Below are 15,080 nucleotides of genomic sequence, written 5' to 3'. Positions count from 1 at the left end.
TAAATGGTCACTTAAATCTTGCTTCTGAGCCATGTAATTTGTTTCAGTTATAGAAGAAATGGTCCCTCCACTCATTTTCCACATAACTTTCACAACTATTTGTTCTGTCTGGAAATAGTAATCAACTTCCTGCAGCATTTAATCCTATTTTGAACCAGTATATCAATTTTCATCAATCTGTAGGTTGTTTTATTAGCCTCTTCCAAGTAAAGAACCTTATAGCAGTTTCTTATGGAAAAGGACAACACGGGAAAGAAGAGTTACCCCCAGAGAGTATAAGGACAGGTCATTACCTGCTTTTTCCCCTTGTTTGATCTATATATTAACATAGTGTTCTCATACCAATTAATTCCAAGCACTGTGGGTGATGTAAAAATAAAAATCAGACTCTTATTAAAAATAAACTTTGAAAATGCAAAAACATTGTTCACCTATTGTGGAGGATCTGAAAATTATTATAATGGAAGAGAAAGTGTCTTAAAGTGGGATCAGAAAAGTAAGTGCCTGAGCCAGATGGGCAGAATTCCACAGCCACATCAATGTTGAAAAGACTTCCTCCAGCTCATGTGTCAGAAAAAGTCACCAAAAGGGGCCACACCCTGTCCATTGCAATGATATTAGTTTCCTTAAAGATTATGGGGAATAGAAAGAGACAGAGACAGAGGACACCAAGACAGACTTTATTCATCTGCCAGAAACCTAGGTGCTTTCTGCAGTAGCTTGGGCCACTGATCTCCAGGACAGGCTAAAGAACTGAGAACTAAGGGGGAAGAATTTCTCTCCCTGCTCGCCAAGTCCTGCCCCCACCATTGCCACACCCAGCCTCCCACTGCTACTGAAAAGTGCTCTGAGTTCCTTTCTTCTTTTACCCAATGGGAGATGAGAAGAAATGGATGAAATAGTTCCCATCTGACCTTGACTTTATAGGATTCTCTTTACAGACTCATTTCAAGTCTGGAGAAAGGACTCTGAAGGAGGTATCTGGAGCCAGGCATTGTGATTTCATCTAAGCTAAACAGCAAAGTGCCCTGTGAGATGTGCTCTGCCCATTAACATGATGTTATAAAGCCTGCTCTTTTATACTTTCCCAGGGAAATGCCTCTTGCTAAGCCCACGTTATATTTTAATAACAGTCACTCTCTGTGTTCCTGTCTCTTAAAAGAATCAGCGGCAAAATAATTCCCACATAAATGATTAAAACAGCATCACATTTTAAAAGTCATTTAATATTAATATCATATTTTAATGAAAAAAGCAGCATACTTTGCCAGTAGAACATTAAAATCTTCTCATCGGTGAAAGACAATCAAACAACACCCAAAATAACTTAATACATTTCTATAGTAAATAAACAACCTATTAACAAAACAAGAAACCAGGTCATATACAGAACTCAGGACTTTAGAAAGCCTCAAATGGATCAGCAATTACAGCAAATTTTGTAAGAATATATCTATATGTGCATCATTTTGAATGAAATATTTACAATAGATAAGGTACCGGTCACTGTGCACCTATTTTTGTGTGTGCTCCAAAGGAATTCTATGAAACAGTGTGAATTTACAAGCAGTGAACTGTTTTTCTTATAGTTCAAATTCATTTTTTTTCCTACAAGCAAACCCCCTAAAAGGAAAAAATGAAGGATTTCTATTAATGTCAAAATGTAGCAGCAAAGCAATTTGAAAACTGGAAAATTGAAATACCTTGGTGAAATCAGAACCAGCAGAGCACAAAGTGGACCTAAGGCTGCAGAAGGACACCCTGGTCGACATCAGTCCTGCTTCCAGCTGCTTTTCTGCTCTGTTAGGGACGTGTGTGTCTGTGTGTAGGCATGTAAGTGTGAGTGAGAGAGAGCGTGTGTCATGGGGACAATGTGGGAATCCCCATTAAATATGTAAGGAAGTAAACAAGACTTTGGACAGTAAGTCAGGTCTACACGATTAAGACATCCATTACCGAGTGTCAACTCACAAATCAGAACACTACCAGTTAAAACAAAGGGGAAAAACCACCTTCATTCAAAGTGAGAATATACAAATAGGCTAAAGGGAACACATTCCAAGAGGGAAACTGGAAAAATCCCATAAACTCATTAAAAAAAATGTTTGAGCATCAGCAGCTATACGTATCCCCCGGTTTTATTTTTCAGACTAAAGAAGTTTAATTAATTAGGATGTGCACAAAATTAAGTTACCAGAGAGACAAATTAATAATTTACAGAAGGTTGTTCGGCAATAATCTAATAATAACTGTCAAGATCAGTGAACACAGCAGGCGCAACTTCTTCCTTAAGCATTAACACTTCAAATAGGGAAGAAAGCAGTAAGAACCACAATAAAAATATATATATAATATACAGTGTAAACGCAGAAAATCTGCCATCTTTTTTAAATTCAAAATACTTTAGAGATGTCTCTATCATATCACATTAAGCATCAACTCTAGCTTCGAGTTTCAGTCCTGAATCAATTTCTATTTCTGAAAAATAGCTGCAAAGTGTACTTTTAAACGTGAACAAGGGTGACGTCTGTAAGAATAAAAACAAATCTTACTTGCTCGTACTTGCGAGGTTTTCAAAAGCTTGTCGCTCTGTCTTCCAGCTGACAGCTAGCTCCATGCTTTCTTTGATGAAGCCGAGCAGCCGAGGTACGGTTAAAAGGGACAAGTCTGCTACAACTTGGCAAATTCCATCTTTTGTTTTTCTTCACTTTGCGGAACCGGTTCACATTCTTTTTAATGTGGGCTCAGCTGCTCGCTCCCTTGATCCTGGCTTTTTCTGGTTCACATTTACTGGAATTGTTTCTGATAGCCAAAGTGGAAAGAAAAGAGACTGAGAGAGAAGAGGGGAAAGAAAAGAGAGGACGAAGGGAAAGGACCGTCCCTGGATAAGGGTCCCTAAATGCCGGCGGAATATTTCATTCTCTTCTGCTTCTGCCTCTGGTTGCAGAACCAGACGCGCACCACGTTTTTCTTGAGATCCAGCTTCTCGGCGATGGCAGCGATCTTCTCGGAGGAGGGCCTTGGCTGGATGGCGAAGTAGGCTTCCAGCGAGCGCTTTTCCGGCGCTGCGATGGACGTGCGTTTGCGCTTCTTCTCCGCGCCGTTGAAGAGCTCTGGCTTGGTGAGCTTTTCACGGTGGGATTTCTCAGCCTCCTCCAGCCACGCCTGCAGGATAGGCTTGAGCGCGATCATGTTGTTGTGTGACAGCGTGAGCGACTCGAACCTGCAGATGGTGCTCTGGCTGAGCGAGCCCACGCCCGGGATCTTGAGGTTGGCTAGTGCCGAACCCACATCTGCCTGGGTCACTCCCAGTTTGATGCGTCGCTGCTTGAAGCGCTCGGCGAACGCCTCCAGGTCCCGCGGGTCTGCATCCACGTCGCTCATGCAGCCCATGTGCGAGGGCAGCCCGTGAGCGTGAGCCATGCTCAGAGCTGCTTGGTGCATGGGGTTCATGGTGGCCATATGCGATGCGTGAGCCGGAGAGGACACCACAGTTCCGTCGGGGGCCGCCATGGCTCCCAGGGCCAGCCCAGGGCTCAAGTGCTCCAGCAGCTCGCCCTCCAGCGCCTGGTGCGGCTGGTGGTGGTGGTGATGGTGATGGTGATGGTGATGGTGGGTGCCTGCCAGCGCGGATGGGTGCGAGATGGGCACAGATGAAGAAGAAGCAGCCGAAGTGCACGGGATGGTGTTCATGGTGTGGTAAGTGGCGTCCGGCTTGAAGGGACTGTGGTGGGGCGGGTGGTGGTGGTGGCTCTTACTCTGGGAGACGATGTCCACGGCGGCCAAAGCCTCCGCACGGGCCAGCAGACTCTCATCCAGTCCGCCGAATATATTGCTCTGCAATTGTAAGTAGAAGGCACACATTACGCTCAGCTGGGAATTGTGCGCGCTCTCTCCGGAAGCGCCGGCCCAGGGCTCGCCACCGCCACAGCGCCTACAACATTCCCAGAACGTTAAAATAATAATAACGACAATGATCCTGAAACTCGGCAGTGAAGAGAGAAGGAAAACCTCTGCGAGGAGCCTAGGTGCAGGGGGAGAAAAGTGAACCGCAGACAACACAACACAACACGCGCACAGGCAGCATCCCAGGTCATAAAAATTAATATGAAAGGCAAGACCCGCTGAATACTTAAGAGATGGGGGATTGGTTGGAGGTGTGGGGTGATTTGCTGTGCAGACATGAAAAAAACATCAAGCAGATAAAGGGGGCTGTCAAAATGTGCCTTTAAGCGGTGATTATGCAGACCTACGCACCGGTGGGGTTGGAAGACAAGCTCTCCGCATCGCCTCGGAGCCCCCGCCGCCGCTGCCGCTGCTGCTGGAACTGCTGCTCCGGCCTCCGCCGCCTCCGCCACCGCCGCCGCCTCCAGCGTTGCTGGAGCTGCTGGGGGAACTCGCCGAGGGCGCGGCGGACGCAGAGGAGCCTGGAGAGGCGCTGTGCAGAGCTGAGTACTTGGGCTCCACGTGCAGGCTACCCGCGTGCGGCATGCTGAACGCCTGCTTGCTGTTCAGGGACATCATCATCCTCCTCCCTTGCGTGGCGCGCTCGTCGCTGGCGCACACTGGTCCCAGCTACCCGGACCCTCCGGAGAAGCGCCCGCCGGGAGAGCAACAGAGAAGACCGCACTACAAAGTTGTGCTTAGCCGCCACCGCCTCCCGGCTCTGCTGGGCCGAGTCCCAGAAACTAGCTCCGCTCCTGCGTCGCCTGCTAGGTCTGTGGGAGCTGTTGCCCTGCTCCGGGTGACGCTAGCTTCAGACCTCAGAGCCCCAAAGTGCACCAGCTCGTCGAGGCCGTGGAGTTATAGTCTCCTGTTCCCGCGCCTGCCCCCTACCCGCCCTCCCCACTTCTTTTCTCCCCTGCCCTTCCCTGCCAGGAAACACTGGCTCTGGGTGGGTTTCTCCTTGCCCTGGCTTCACCTCGGTTCTTCCCAGACTCGGATCCTTTTAGTTCCTCTGGCTCCAGTCCCTCTGGCTCCGCCACGGGTCCCGCTGCCTTCTCTGCCCCAGCACGCGCTTTGCTGTTGCCACCCCTGCACCTGCAACTCTTGCTTCCTATCGTACTGTCAGTTCAACCCCACCCAACTGGGCAGATCGGTGCTTCAGTCACCGGGCAGTGACAGTCAACTAAGGGCCAGTCTCCACCCCTCCCGCTGCTTCTGCCAGATTTCCACCTCCCGAGGAAAAGAAACTCCCCTTCAAAAGTTGCCTTCCAAGCCAACCTTGGAGGCGACTGTCCCTGGACTGTTAGGAAAACCTTACCTGGAGACCTGCTTTCCTGCCCCCTGCTTACCACTAAGTTTCAGGGACCCTCCCCTCCCGGCAGTCCAGTGACCCTGATTCCCCAGCTGCCGGCCACTGCTGAGGATCTGCGGCTAACTCGGGTCCTTTGCCTTGCTCTGAGCTCCGGTCTTGATGTGAGCTGAGGTCAGCCCCTAGCTTCGCACCCCGCCGCTCGGCGGGTGCCTAGTGCAGAAAGACGTAGATCTGCCGGGCTGCAGGGCTTTCTCTCCCTCGGTTTTCCTCAGCTCTCAGCGGATTGGACAGCCGCGCAGCCCGCTAGGGTCGTCTGTGCGCATGCGATTCCCCCCTTTATGGGCATACCCCCTCCAACACACGCACATATTCCTCACCCCCACCCCTTTCCTCTTTTTCCACCTCCTCCCTATGTCCAGTGCAGGGTGAGTTGGGACTTGGGAGGATCCCCTGGCAAACCTTAACTCTGGATTTATTATTCTTCATTAGCTACAATCAAAGGAAAAAGAACAACTGACAGGAAGAGAAGGGCCAGAAATACAGAGCGCATGTGCTGCCGAATGCCGCCACCACAACACTCGCTCGAGCACGCACGCACACACACACACACACACACACACCCTCAGGGGTTGGCATAAGCCCCACTTATCTTCATTTCCACAGCCACTGCGTACAGACTATTTTTAGCTTGCACTTTGCTCGCACTTTAGTACTAGTGCACACCACTTTTCCTAGAAGTGAACACACACTCGGAGTTCCAGTTACAAAAGCAAACAGTGCGCCCCCCTCCCCAACCCCAGCCCCCCAAACACAACCTATTTATTCTCCTTCATGTTTCCATCATTCCTCTACTTCCTGCGGTTTGGGGAACTACTCTCGCATCCCGCCCCCCCAAACGCGAAAGGCACTAGGTGCAGATACAGATGAGAACGGCCAGTGGCGGATCCGGGATAGGGGTGGACCGAAGCAGGTGCAGAAGCTGGGAGCTTAGAAAGGCGAGCAGGTGCGAGATGAGGCGGCAGGCCTAAAAGGAACTGGTGTGCGCTAGGACAAAAACAAAGTGGAGGGCACTCACGGAAAGGGAAGCCCTCTGGGAGTCAGCACCCGGAAGCCCTGCGGCGGTAGCGGCGAGTAGGGAACCGCCAGTTCTCCCTTGACCTCATCCAAGCCAGAGCTGGCGGGTTCAAGCTGGGAAAGCTGTGGTCAGAGTTCCACTAAAGCCTGGGCTTTGAGCGCAGGACGGGCTCTGTCCGTGGTGCTTAAATCTCTGCCGCTTTTCTTCTCCGGTCTGGAATCTGCCTTTCTCTTCCCCTGCGAAAAGGAAAATAATAAACAGTAGCCAAAAGGGATTCCTGCGAGCAGTGTTCTCGACAGAGAGCCTGAAGTAGCCTGGGCATAGGATTCGAAGAGAGGGTTGCTGACATGAAGGAACGGGGCTGCGCAAGGCTGTTCAAGTGAGTGCTTAGGTGTTTAATTTCTACCTCAACAGCCAAGGTAATTTTCAAGGAAATAAAAAAAATAGCATTGTACAGTTCTCACTGTCTCAAGCTTCGCAAAATGAAATAAATCAAAGGTAAAAGCTTGAGTATCATTTAATTATAGTGCGAATAGCGCTTTGAAAGAAGTAGAACAGTATCTCTAAACAAATTATGACCCAGCCAGGAAGGAATTATTAGATTGAAATTTCATTTAGGCTCGGGAGACACCGAGCTTCACTGTGTAATCTGCTATGCCTCATCTGATTTGTATGCTTAATTCAGCTTGACGAATTTATTAGTTTTCATAATAGTGAAAAAATGAGCAGCTCTGTGGCCTGATGCATTGTGTGTACTATAAATTGTATGTCATCGTGGAGAAGCTCTAGTCTATAGAAATCTTTTATTAATGTCAGTATAGGAGAGAGGATTTTTGTGTATGCCTTAGAGAGATCCATGCCAAACTCCACTGCCAATGTGTCTCCCTGGTCCATTAACATATCATCATACTAATTAGACCACTTCGTCGGTGATATAATTTCAAACTTCAAATTATGTTCTAATTAACAAGGGTTGTCCAATTTGCTTAATCTTCAAAAGGCTTTGGATGGTGTAATTAGTATAAACTGTTGAGCATCTCTAAAGCCTAATAAAAATCCATTAAAATATGTAGGTGTGTTTTCTATCAGTATTGAGTGGGTAAGCACCGCTTGGCCAAAGAAATTTTTAGCAGAATAGGAAATAACAGGGAGACAAATGTTTTCATTCACCTAGTTACCCTAGACTGTTGTAGGAGTGAATTACAGAGAAAAGTTTGTGATATTTCAACTCCTAAATAGAGTGTTTCCATGTATAGATAAAGGCACAAGGATAGCAAGGAGAAAAACCACATGGGGAAAGGATTCTTCTCTTTCATTAGGTGTCTAATTAGGTGTAAAAAGTAACCCTGAGGAGTCGCCTGAACAGTGTTGTGGCAACAGTCTGCTGAACTGGAACTGCAAAAATCAAATATTTGGGGTGTTTTGAACCTCTCCTTGTCCCTCCTCTTTCATTGAGCTTAATCACTTGCAATAGTTGTTTTAATGTATGTTGTCACCTGGGAGTTTTGAGAAATGCATATCGTTAATATGAATTAATCTTGATTTTAATACCAACTGACAACTGATCTCTAAAATGCTAAACACTTGTCACCACTTTATATGGTAAATAAGGTAGTGTGATAAATTCATGAAATAGAGAGGAGACTGTTGAACTGACTGGACAAACTTTGTTTGAAGTGGAATTTATTGATGATACTATTTCTTTGAGAAAGAAAACTCCCATGAAGCTATTTTCCTGATGATTAAACTCCATACCCCATTAAGTTCACCTTAAATAACTTATTTTCATCTCTAAATTGTTTTTTTAGTGATATCTCTAATTCCAGACAAGAAAAAAAAAAGATAACCACTGTTATCTAATTACCTCGTGGACGTTAATGTGTGATTGAGAAGACTGTTTTCTTCCTCCTAAAACCTACCTGTGTCTCCTCCCTCCTAGAAAACGCAAACATTTTTAAAAGGAAAGTCAGAGTCTGACTTCTTGTCCTACTCAAAGTGGAAAATGAACAACAGCGGTTGTGTAGAGAGAAATGCAAATCTTCCTTCATCATCAGGACTTGGGATCTTACAATCTCTCCCTGGGGGTGGGGTATTCAGAATACCAAGGTCCTCATGGTGATATCAATAAAACCCATTTCAATCTTGCCCACAGGCATTGCTGCAAGTACCTCAGTGAGTATAGAATGTTGAAGCCGCTCTTGGGAAAAGATTCCAAATCCTCCGTACGTCCTGTTTCTCTCCCCCCCCCCCCCCCAGCAAGGAACATTTAAACTGCAGGAAAGTTGACAATAAATCTGGGGGGCAGGGAAGGGGCAAATAGAACCAGATTGGAAACCTACCTAGGATGATCTCTGTCTGCAAATGCTCCCACCCAAAACTCAGTGCCTCTGCCAATCTATGCATCTACTCAAGAAAATGGAAGCCCACAGGGGGTTAAAAAAATTTCTTAAGCAGAAGGTTGAGAAGTTTATCAATTGTGTGATCAGAGCAAGGGTTTCTCTGTCTTCTCACCCGGTCTCTTTGTTTGACAATAACCTCTGTCCCTCGGCTGGCTGGTGCAGACAGCTGTGAAAGGCCTCCCTCCGGGCTAAGAGGAAAGAGGAGTCCACCAAGGATTTCTGGCAGCAACATCAGGGTCCCTGCACTACAAACCCCCCACCCAGAAATTGACTGTTGCCCGAAGCCGTCTCAGGGGGCAAACCACTGTCTCCTCATTTCTGGGTCCTAATTTACTATTAAAATTTTTAAGTAATGCATCTATATTTTACTGGACTTAATGTGTTTTATTAAAATTTAATCTATTAAGGGCAGCCTGATTTCTTTGTATTTCAAACAGAATTGAACGGCACTACAAGAATGATTTCTCGAAAGACAGATTTGCCCTATTCCGTGCACCAATGCTGCTGAGCTAAATGAACTTGGGTAAGGGAAAGAGGCGGATGAATGGTCTTAAAGTGACCAGCGAGCTTGCTTCAGATTCCGCTTGAAAGGTGAGCCCTGAACTCTCTCCCTGGGCGCTGACTCGAGGGTGATAAAACTCCGGAGCCTTGGCTGAAAGGGGAAGGGGGAGGGGGCATTGAAACTTCAGGGGCCTGTCAAGGGTTTGTGAAAAGATCAGGAAAGGACTCCTGGAAGTAGGCGTTGAAAGAGGAGTGGGTGACTTCACTGAGTCGTCTTCCTTTGGTCACCGCCGCGCTTCTGTTTTTGTTTTCCCCTTAGAGGCTAGTAACCTGCAGTTCTTTCCCAGAAGGCTCCAAAGAGACCACAGCCTCCTCCATTTCCCACCTCTGGATCCACTGGGCAGAGGACGTCAAAACTATGTGGCTATCAGAGACACCGCTGTTCTCAGGTGGGCAGGAGACTTGATCCTGAGCCGACTTATGCCGGTAAGTCGGCAGGGGAGGAGTGAGCTGAGAGAGGTACAGAAAGGATGAAAACACACACACACACACACACACACACACACACACACACACACACACACATTTTTATCTTGGCGGGGTGATAAGAGCAAAGAAAATCTCTCTCTGGTATTGGGAAGGAAGGTAGCTGGTAGGCCAGGGGCTCCTAGGGGTCCTTGGTGTTCCTAGGGGTCCCAGCTGTTGGCCCTGTTGGGTTTGCTGTGACCAAGAACGGCAGGAACTTGAGAGAGAAGAAAGCTGATTGGACCCTCTAACAAGACATGAAAGCAAGGAACCTTAAAACTAAAATTTGCCGGCAGAGAGAACCCAAGTTCTCCTCTTCACTTAACTCTCCAAAGACTCGCGAAATCCATACATCTGTCCACACTCCCAGCATTCGCGCGCGCGCTCACGCGTGTGTACACACACACACACACACACACACACACACACACACACACACACTCCTCTCCGGAAAACTTAGGGACAGAGACCAAGCCAATCTTCCTGCAGGCTCCTCTGTTTTTCCTCCCGAGGAAGTTCCATGGTCCAGTCCATGTATTTACCTCTGCTCAAAGTTAAGTCTGGTCACGAAATTAAACGGAAAGTATTGGAACAATCAGGAAAGACTTTTGCAGCCTTTGGCGCCTTGTGCTTCTTGGAACGAAAATAAATGCAAGAAATCGAAACTTAATTACTTAAAAGAAATCCAGAAATCCCTGTGAATAATTTATCCAGTCATTTTTAGTAGCATTTGTGTTTGGTTCACTGTATGTTAAATTTTGGAGATATACCTGCTTCCTTACAGGTAAGGTTCCTTGAGTCTTACTGCCCTCCACTTCAGAGAGCTTTTATTCTTCTGTGTCCTCTTGCCTCCTGCCAGTCCTGACCACAAGTCACTACATTTATTCTTAGGCTACAGTCTTCAGGCTAAGTGTTGTATAGAGTTAAATAAAATTTAGAATTGCATCTGTTCTCTCTTCTTTGTCCTTTTGGTCACGGGGACTATCACACCTGAATTTGTGTGGGATGCTTAATGCTAGATCTGATACGAGGTCCCATGGTAACTAACAGGCCAGCCTTGCTTCTCCGAAGGGAATGCAGTGCCATCAGAAGCCATTCTGCCGATGATGAAAAATTGATTAAATGGTGGATTTTTTTTCTTCACTCAAGGGAAAGGTTTCCCCCAAAACACTTTTGAGAATCATTATCTTCCTAATGACCACATACTAACTATTTATTCTGATTAAATTACTCGGCTAGGCATTTGGTCAAACCATCACACTTGGACACCAGTTTCTTCCTTTAATGTATGATCTTTTCAAATTCACTTTTTTTTCTCCTCAATTAGCTTCTGGGTAAGTGAAAAATCTTTGTACATATAAAATGTTAAAAGATCTTTCACCTAGGGCTCCAAATAAAACAGATGCTCCCAGGTTACACCTTTGAGATGCCGGCTAAGAACTGATAGCTTTTGCATACACCATGACTCTGACACTGGACACCACTGGGGATTTAACAATTTGATGATGACTAATGGTGTGGCCAGTGGATGTGTATCAGCAGACAGTACCTGCGTCTATCAGCACAGTAAGGGTAGCTCTGTGGAGACGGGCTCCTTCACAGACACTCATAGAAGGCTGAAGTAATGTTATGAAAGAATGAAAAATACATTGGGGAGCAGCTTGGAAACTGAAGTACATTTTGATTTAACTTACATTAACAGAAATGTAATGTAAAAGTGAAAGGATCTAACAAAACCATTAATAATTAAAAAATAATTACAGATGGTCTATCCTTACTATTCATAACCACTCAACACTTTAGCCAAAGAAAACGGAATACTCTTAATGGGAATGGGATGTGAGCAGACTGCCAAGGAGAAGTCGACTGAAGACTGTGCATTTGGCAAAGGACATGAGTTCTCCTTATTCCCCCAAGCTGCATCTTTTTATACTCTAACCTAGACCTTCATCTTACACCAGTATATACACTGAGTGCCCAAGTTTGTACAACAGGCATCTCTTGAGCAGTAACAGCTTAGGAGCGCAGGCATCAGACTACTTGTCCCTTAGAGTCCTCACTGACACATACCTACAGGTGCCTGGGAGGCAGAGCTTTCTAACAGACTTTGGTTGGGCAGCCCCACGCCTACCCCACCAGGACTTCACAAAAACAATGGCGTTTTCAAAGCCACAGTTTGTTCCCTGCGCCTGTCGTGATCTTTTTCTCACAGATTCACGGAAGTCTCTTTCTTGTGCCTTACTGTTTTTTCACTGCACGAATGCATTTTTCAGTTCCCAGTATCAGGTTTGTTTTATTCCCAATATGTACTTTTCAGTATCTGAAGTCTTTATGGTGGTGTTCTTTACAGCTAATCAGGTTGTAAGCCTTTATCTGTGCACTAGACCCCTTGTGAAGGTGTTGGGAAGGAGTCACAGTGACTCCATTCTGATTTTTTACTGCAAATTCTCCTTTATTTTGCTAGAGAGACACATGGGACTGCCCCCAGAGCTCTGTTGATGTTCCAGGCACTGGAAGAAATCAAAGCCACCTGACATAAAGCAAACTTCACTGCCTCTTCACAGAGATAAAGGGAAAACTTACAAAAGGAGAGATTTGCAGACAACCAACAGGAATTGAAAAAAGTCGTGACTGTGACATCTGCTGGGAAGCCACCAGGAAGTGAAGAGCTACAGCCCACGTCAAATCTTATGCATCTGAAGAATGTGAAACTTCCTTCCTTCCTTCCTCATCCCCAGATGGCTTAGAAACAAAACAGCGTGCCTTTTGTAGGAAACAAAAAAGCCTAAGAAGAAATGTTAATAGGATGACTGCAAAGATTATAAATACTTCTCAGCTATATAAATATGAACTGAGTGAATAAAACATGTTAAATTCCTTGTAGGCTCTCTCTAGCGCTCCCCCCCCCCGCACCCCCTTCTCTCTCTCTTTCCTTCTGACTCCTGTCCCTTCCAGATGCAGGACTTTATACCAGCAATGACGAGTTCACTTTTAAACTTTTATTTTTTTCTTTTTAATTTTTTTTTACATTTTTACTTATTATTATTTAGTGTGTGTGCATGCAGGGAGATACACACTTGCCCCTGTGCATGTGGGGAGGTTGGAAGACAACTTTAAGTGGTTGATTCTGTCCTGTCATGTGCATCTCAGGGACTAAACCGAGGGCCTCAAGCGTGGTGACAAGCATCTTTATGGGTTGATTCATCTTGCCAGGCCATTCTTTTCTTTTGATATATTATATATAGCCTATGATTTACCTGTATATCTCATCTTGGCATAAGTATATAGAACAAGTAAAATTACAGTTTGTACCCCTAAAATGTCATTGTGTCCTTCTTCCTTCCTTTCTCACTACCATAGATGTGCATGTGCAGTCCCCAAGGTTGAGGTCAACAGCATGAGTGCCCGGCGAAGCTGCTTTGCCTCTTGATTGATTGACATAATAGGAATCCAGAGTGTGGATTTGCTCTAGCACCCTGACAAACGTGCTGTACGTGAAAGCATACAGTATGCTCTTCCTCAGAGTGTGACGTCCTGGGTTCACTACATTCCTTCTTTCAGTGCCAGAGTCTGTGCTGTGAAGGTTATACTCATTTGGCATATTTATATCATGCCACACTTCTGATTCTATTGGCTATTGTTTATATACAGTTTATATACATTTATAAACACACAGGCAGTCACTGCTAGACTCTCTGAGATTCCTTCATTGTTTTGATTCTCTATCTTCCTTATCAAATGACCCATTTTTTCCACTTTTTCAAGAGCGTGATGATTTTACTAAGCAGGACAAGGAGATTAGGGAACTGTCATTCAGAGCTGTGATCATATATATATATATATATATATATATATATATTATACATATAATAAAGACAATAGCTTTACACTTACCATCCACACCACACTGCTGCTGTGACTTTTAGTGGATATGTTTCTTTTTTGCTTGTTTGTTTGTCGTTTTTGAGACAGGGTTTCTCTGTGTAGCCCTGGCTGGCCTGGAACTCACTCTGTAGACCAGGCTGGCCACAAAATCACAGCGATTGGCCTCTCTCTGCCTCGTGGGTGCTGGAATTAAAGGCGTGCACCACCACTGACTGGCATGTGTTTTGTTCCTAAGACCTCCAGCTGTACCAGGCACGTGGGCTCACTCATTGCCAGTGGCTGTGAGTCTAAGCAGAGTGTCGTCTCTCTGGAGCCAATAGTTGCACGCTTCTGAGATTCAGATTCCTGAACCCGTGATCTCCTGGTGTCTTTCTTTCACCCTTCCTTCCTGACTATAGTGCTCACAGCCTTCGCAGCAAGCCAGTTCTATAGTATAGCTCTGGGAGGCATTCCGAATGTCCAGTCCACAGTCCAGCACTTCAATCCTTGCACAGATCTGTAAACATCCAACTGTATCCAGTCATCCTCTCTGGTGTCCATTCTCCCAGCCAGCCCTTGACTGATACTCCAGGCCATACATTGTTTCTCAACAGTTTAGAACCATCTTTGCCCATATCTAACTGACTGTCCAGTTAGAACTATGGAATCTATTGCAAACATTTTCAATCTCTACAGTCACAACTCTGAACTCCCTCATAATCTAGCCACCCTGACAGGCAGCTTTAAGCCTTCTATTGCCACCTAATTATTTATCTGTGGTTTTGCCCAATATCCTTTGATTGTCTCCAAACATTAACCTCTTCTTCCAGATCCTTATTTCCATATACTCGTGAGTTCTTAGCTTCACCCATTTTCAGAATTTGGCCTGCCAATTTATTCTGTTGCAACTTAATTTCTCCGTAGTTGGATTTTGTTGTTATTGTTTTGTTTTGGCTTGTTTGGTTTGGTTTGGTTTGGTTTGGTTTGGTTTATCGAGGCAGGGTTTCTTGTAACTTTGATCCTGTCCTGGGACTCACTTTGTAGACCAGGCTGGCCTCAAACTCATGGAGATCCACCTGTCTCTCCCTCCTGAGTGTTGGAATTAAAGGTGTGTGTCACCACTGCCTGGCTGAGACTTTTTCTTTCTTAAGAATGTTCAACCTTAGCTGGTTTCTTTCTTTCTTTCTTTCTTTCTTTCTTTCTTTCTTTCTTTCTTTCTTTCTTTCTTTTAAATATTTATTTATTCATTTATTTTGTATACAACAATCCTCCTATGTATACCTGCAGGCCAGAAGAGGGCACCAGACCTCATTACAGATGGTTGTGAGCCACCATGTGGTTGCTGGGAATTGAACTCAGGACCTTTGGAAGAGCAGGCAATGCTCTTACCTTCTGAGCCATCTCTCCAGCCCCAGCTGGTTTGTTTCTAGCTTTTCCAACTTAAATTATCCTGTTTCTC

General features: G+C 45.5%; 1 protein-coding gene and 1 long non-coding RNA gene across 2 annotated transcripts in view; one reads left to right on the top strand and one right to left on the bottom strand.

Annotated features, from left to right (window-relative positions):
- Positions 1–12,634, top strand: part of LOC125410626 (uncharacterized) — a 42,284-nt gene extending 29,650 nt beyond the window's left edge. Inside the window, exons 3-5 of the long non-coding RNA XR_007235130.3 lie at positions 9,169–9,322; positions 9,552–9,718; positions 12,222–12,634. This is a non-coding gene — a long non-coding RNA (uncharacterized LOC125410626). The remainder of the gene's footprint in view (positions 1–9,168; positions 9,323–9,551; positions 9,719–12,221) is intronic.
- Pou4f2 (POU class 4 homeobox 2) lies at positions 2,896–4,527 on the bottom strand. Its single transcript, XM_048450252.3, has 2 exons — positions 4,258–4,527; positions 2,896–3,837 (listed from the first exon to the last, which is right to left on the bottom strand). Exons 1-2 carry the CDS (start codon positions 4,525–4,527, stop codon positions 2,896–2,898), a joined length of 1,212 nt encoding a protein of 403 aa, XP_048306209.1.
- Positions 12,635–15,080: the final 2,446 nt, after the last annotated feature.

Source organism: Myodes glareolus, chromosome 22 (assembly GCF_982192425.1).
Source record: "Myodes glareolus chromosome 22, mMyoGla1.1, whole genome shotgun sequence".
Taxonomy (NCBI): Eukaryota; Metazoa; Chordata; class Mammalia; order Rodentia; family Cricetidae; genus Myodes; species Myodes glareolus.
The sequence above is the reverse complement of the archived record's forward strand: the minus strand, read 5'-3'. Positions and strand labels throughout refer to the sequence as shown.

What these genes read in the sequence shown, in the direction of transcription:
- Pou4f2 (XM_048450252.3), bottom strand. Translation starts at nt 4,527, where the DNA reads ATGATGATGTCCCTGAACAGCAAGCAGGCGTTCAGCATGCCGCACGCG. An exon ending in CTTGTCTTCCAACCCCACCG is followed by an intron (nt 3,838 to 4,257) that starts GTGCGTAGGTCT and finishes TTACAATTGCAG; the next exon opens with AGCAATATATTCGGCGGACT.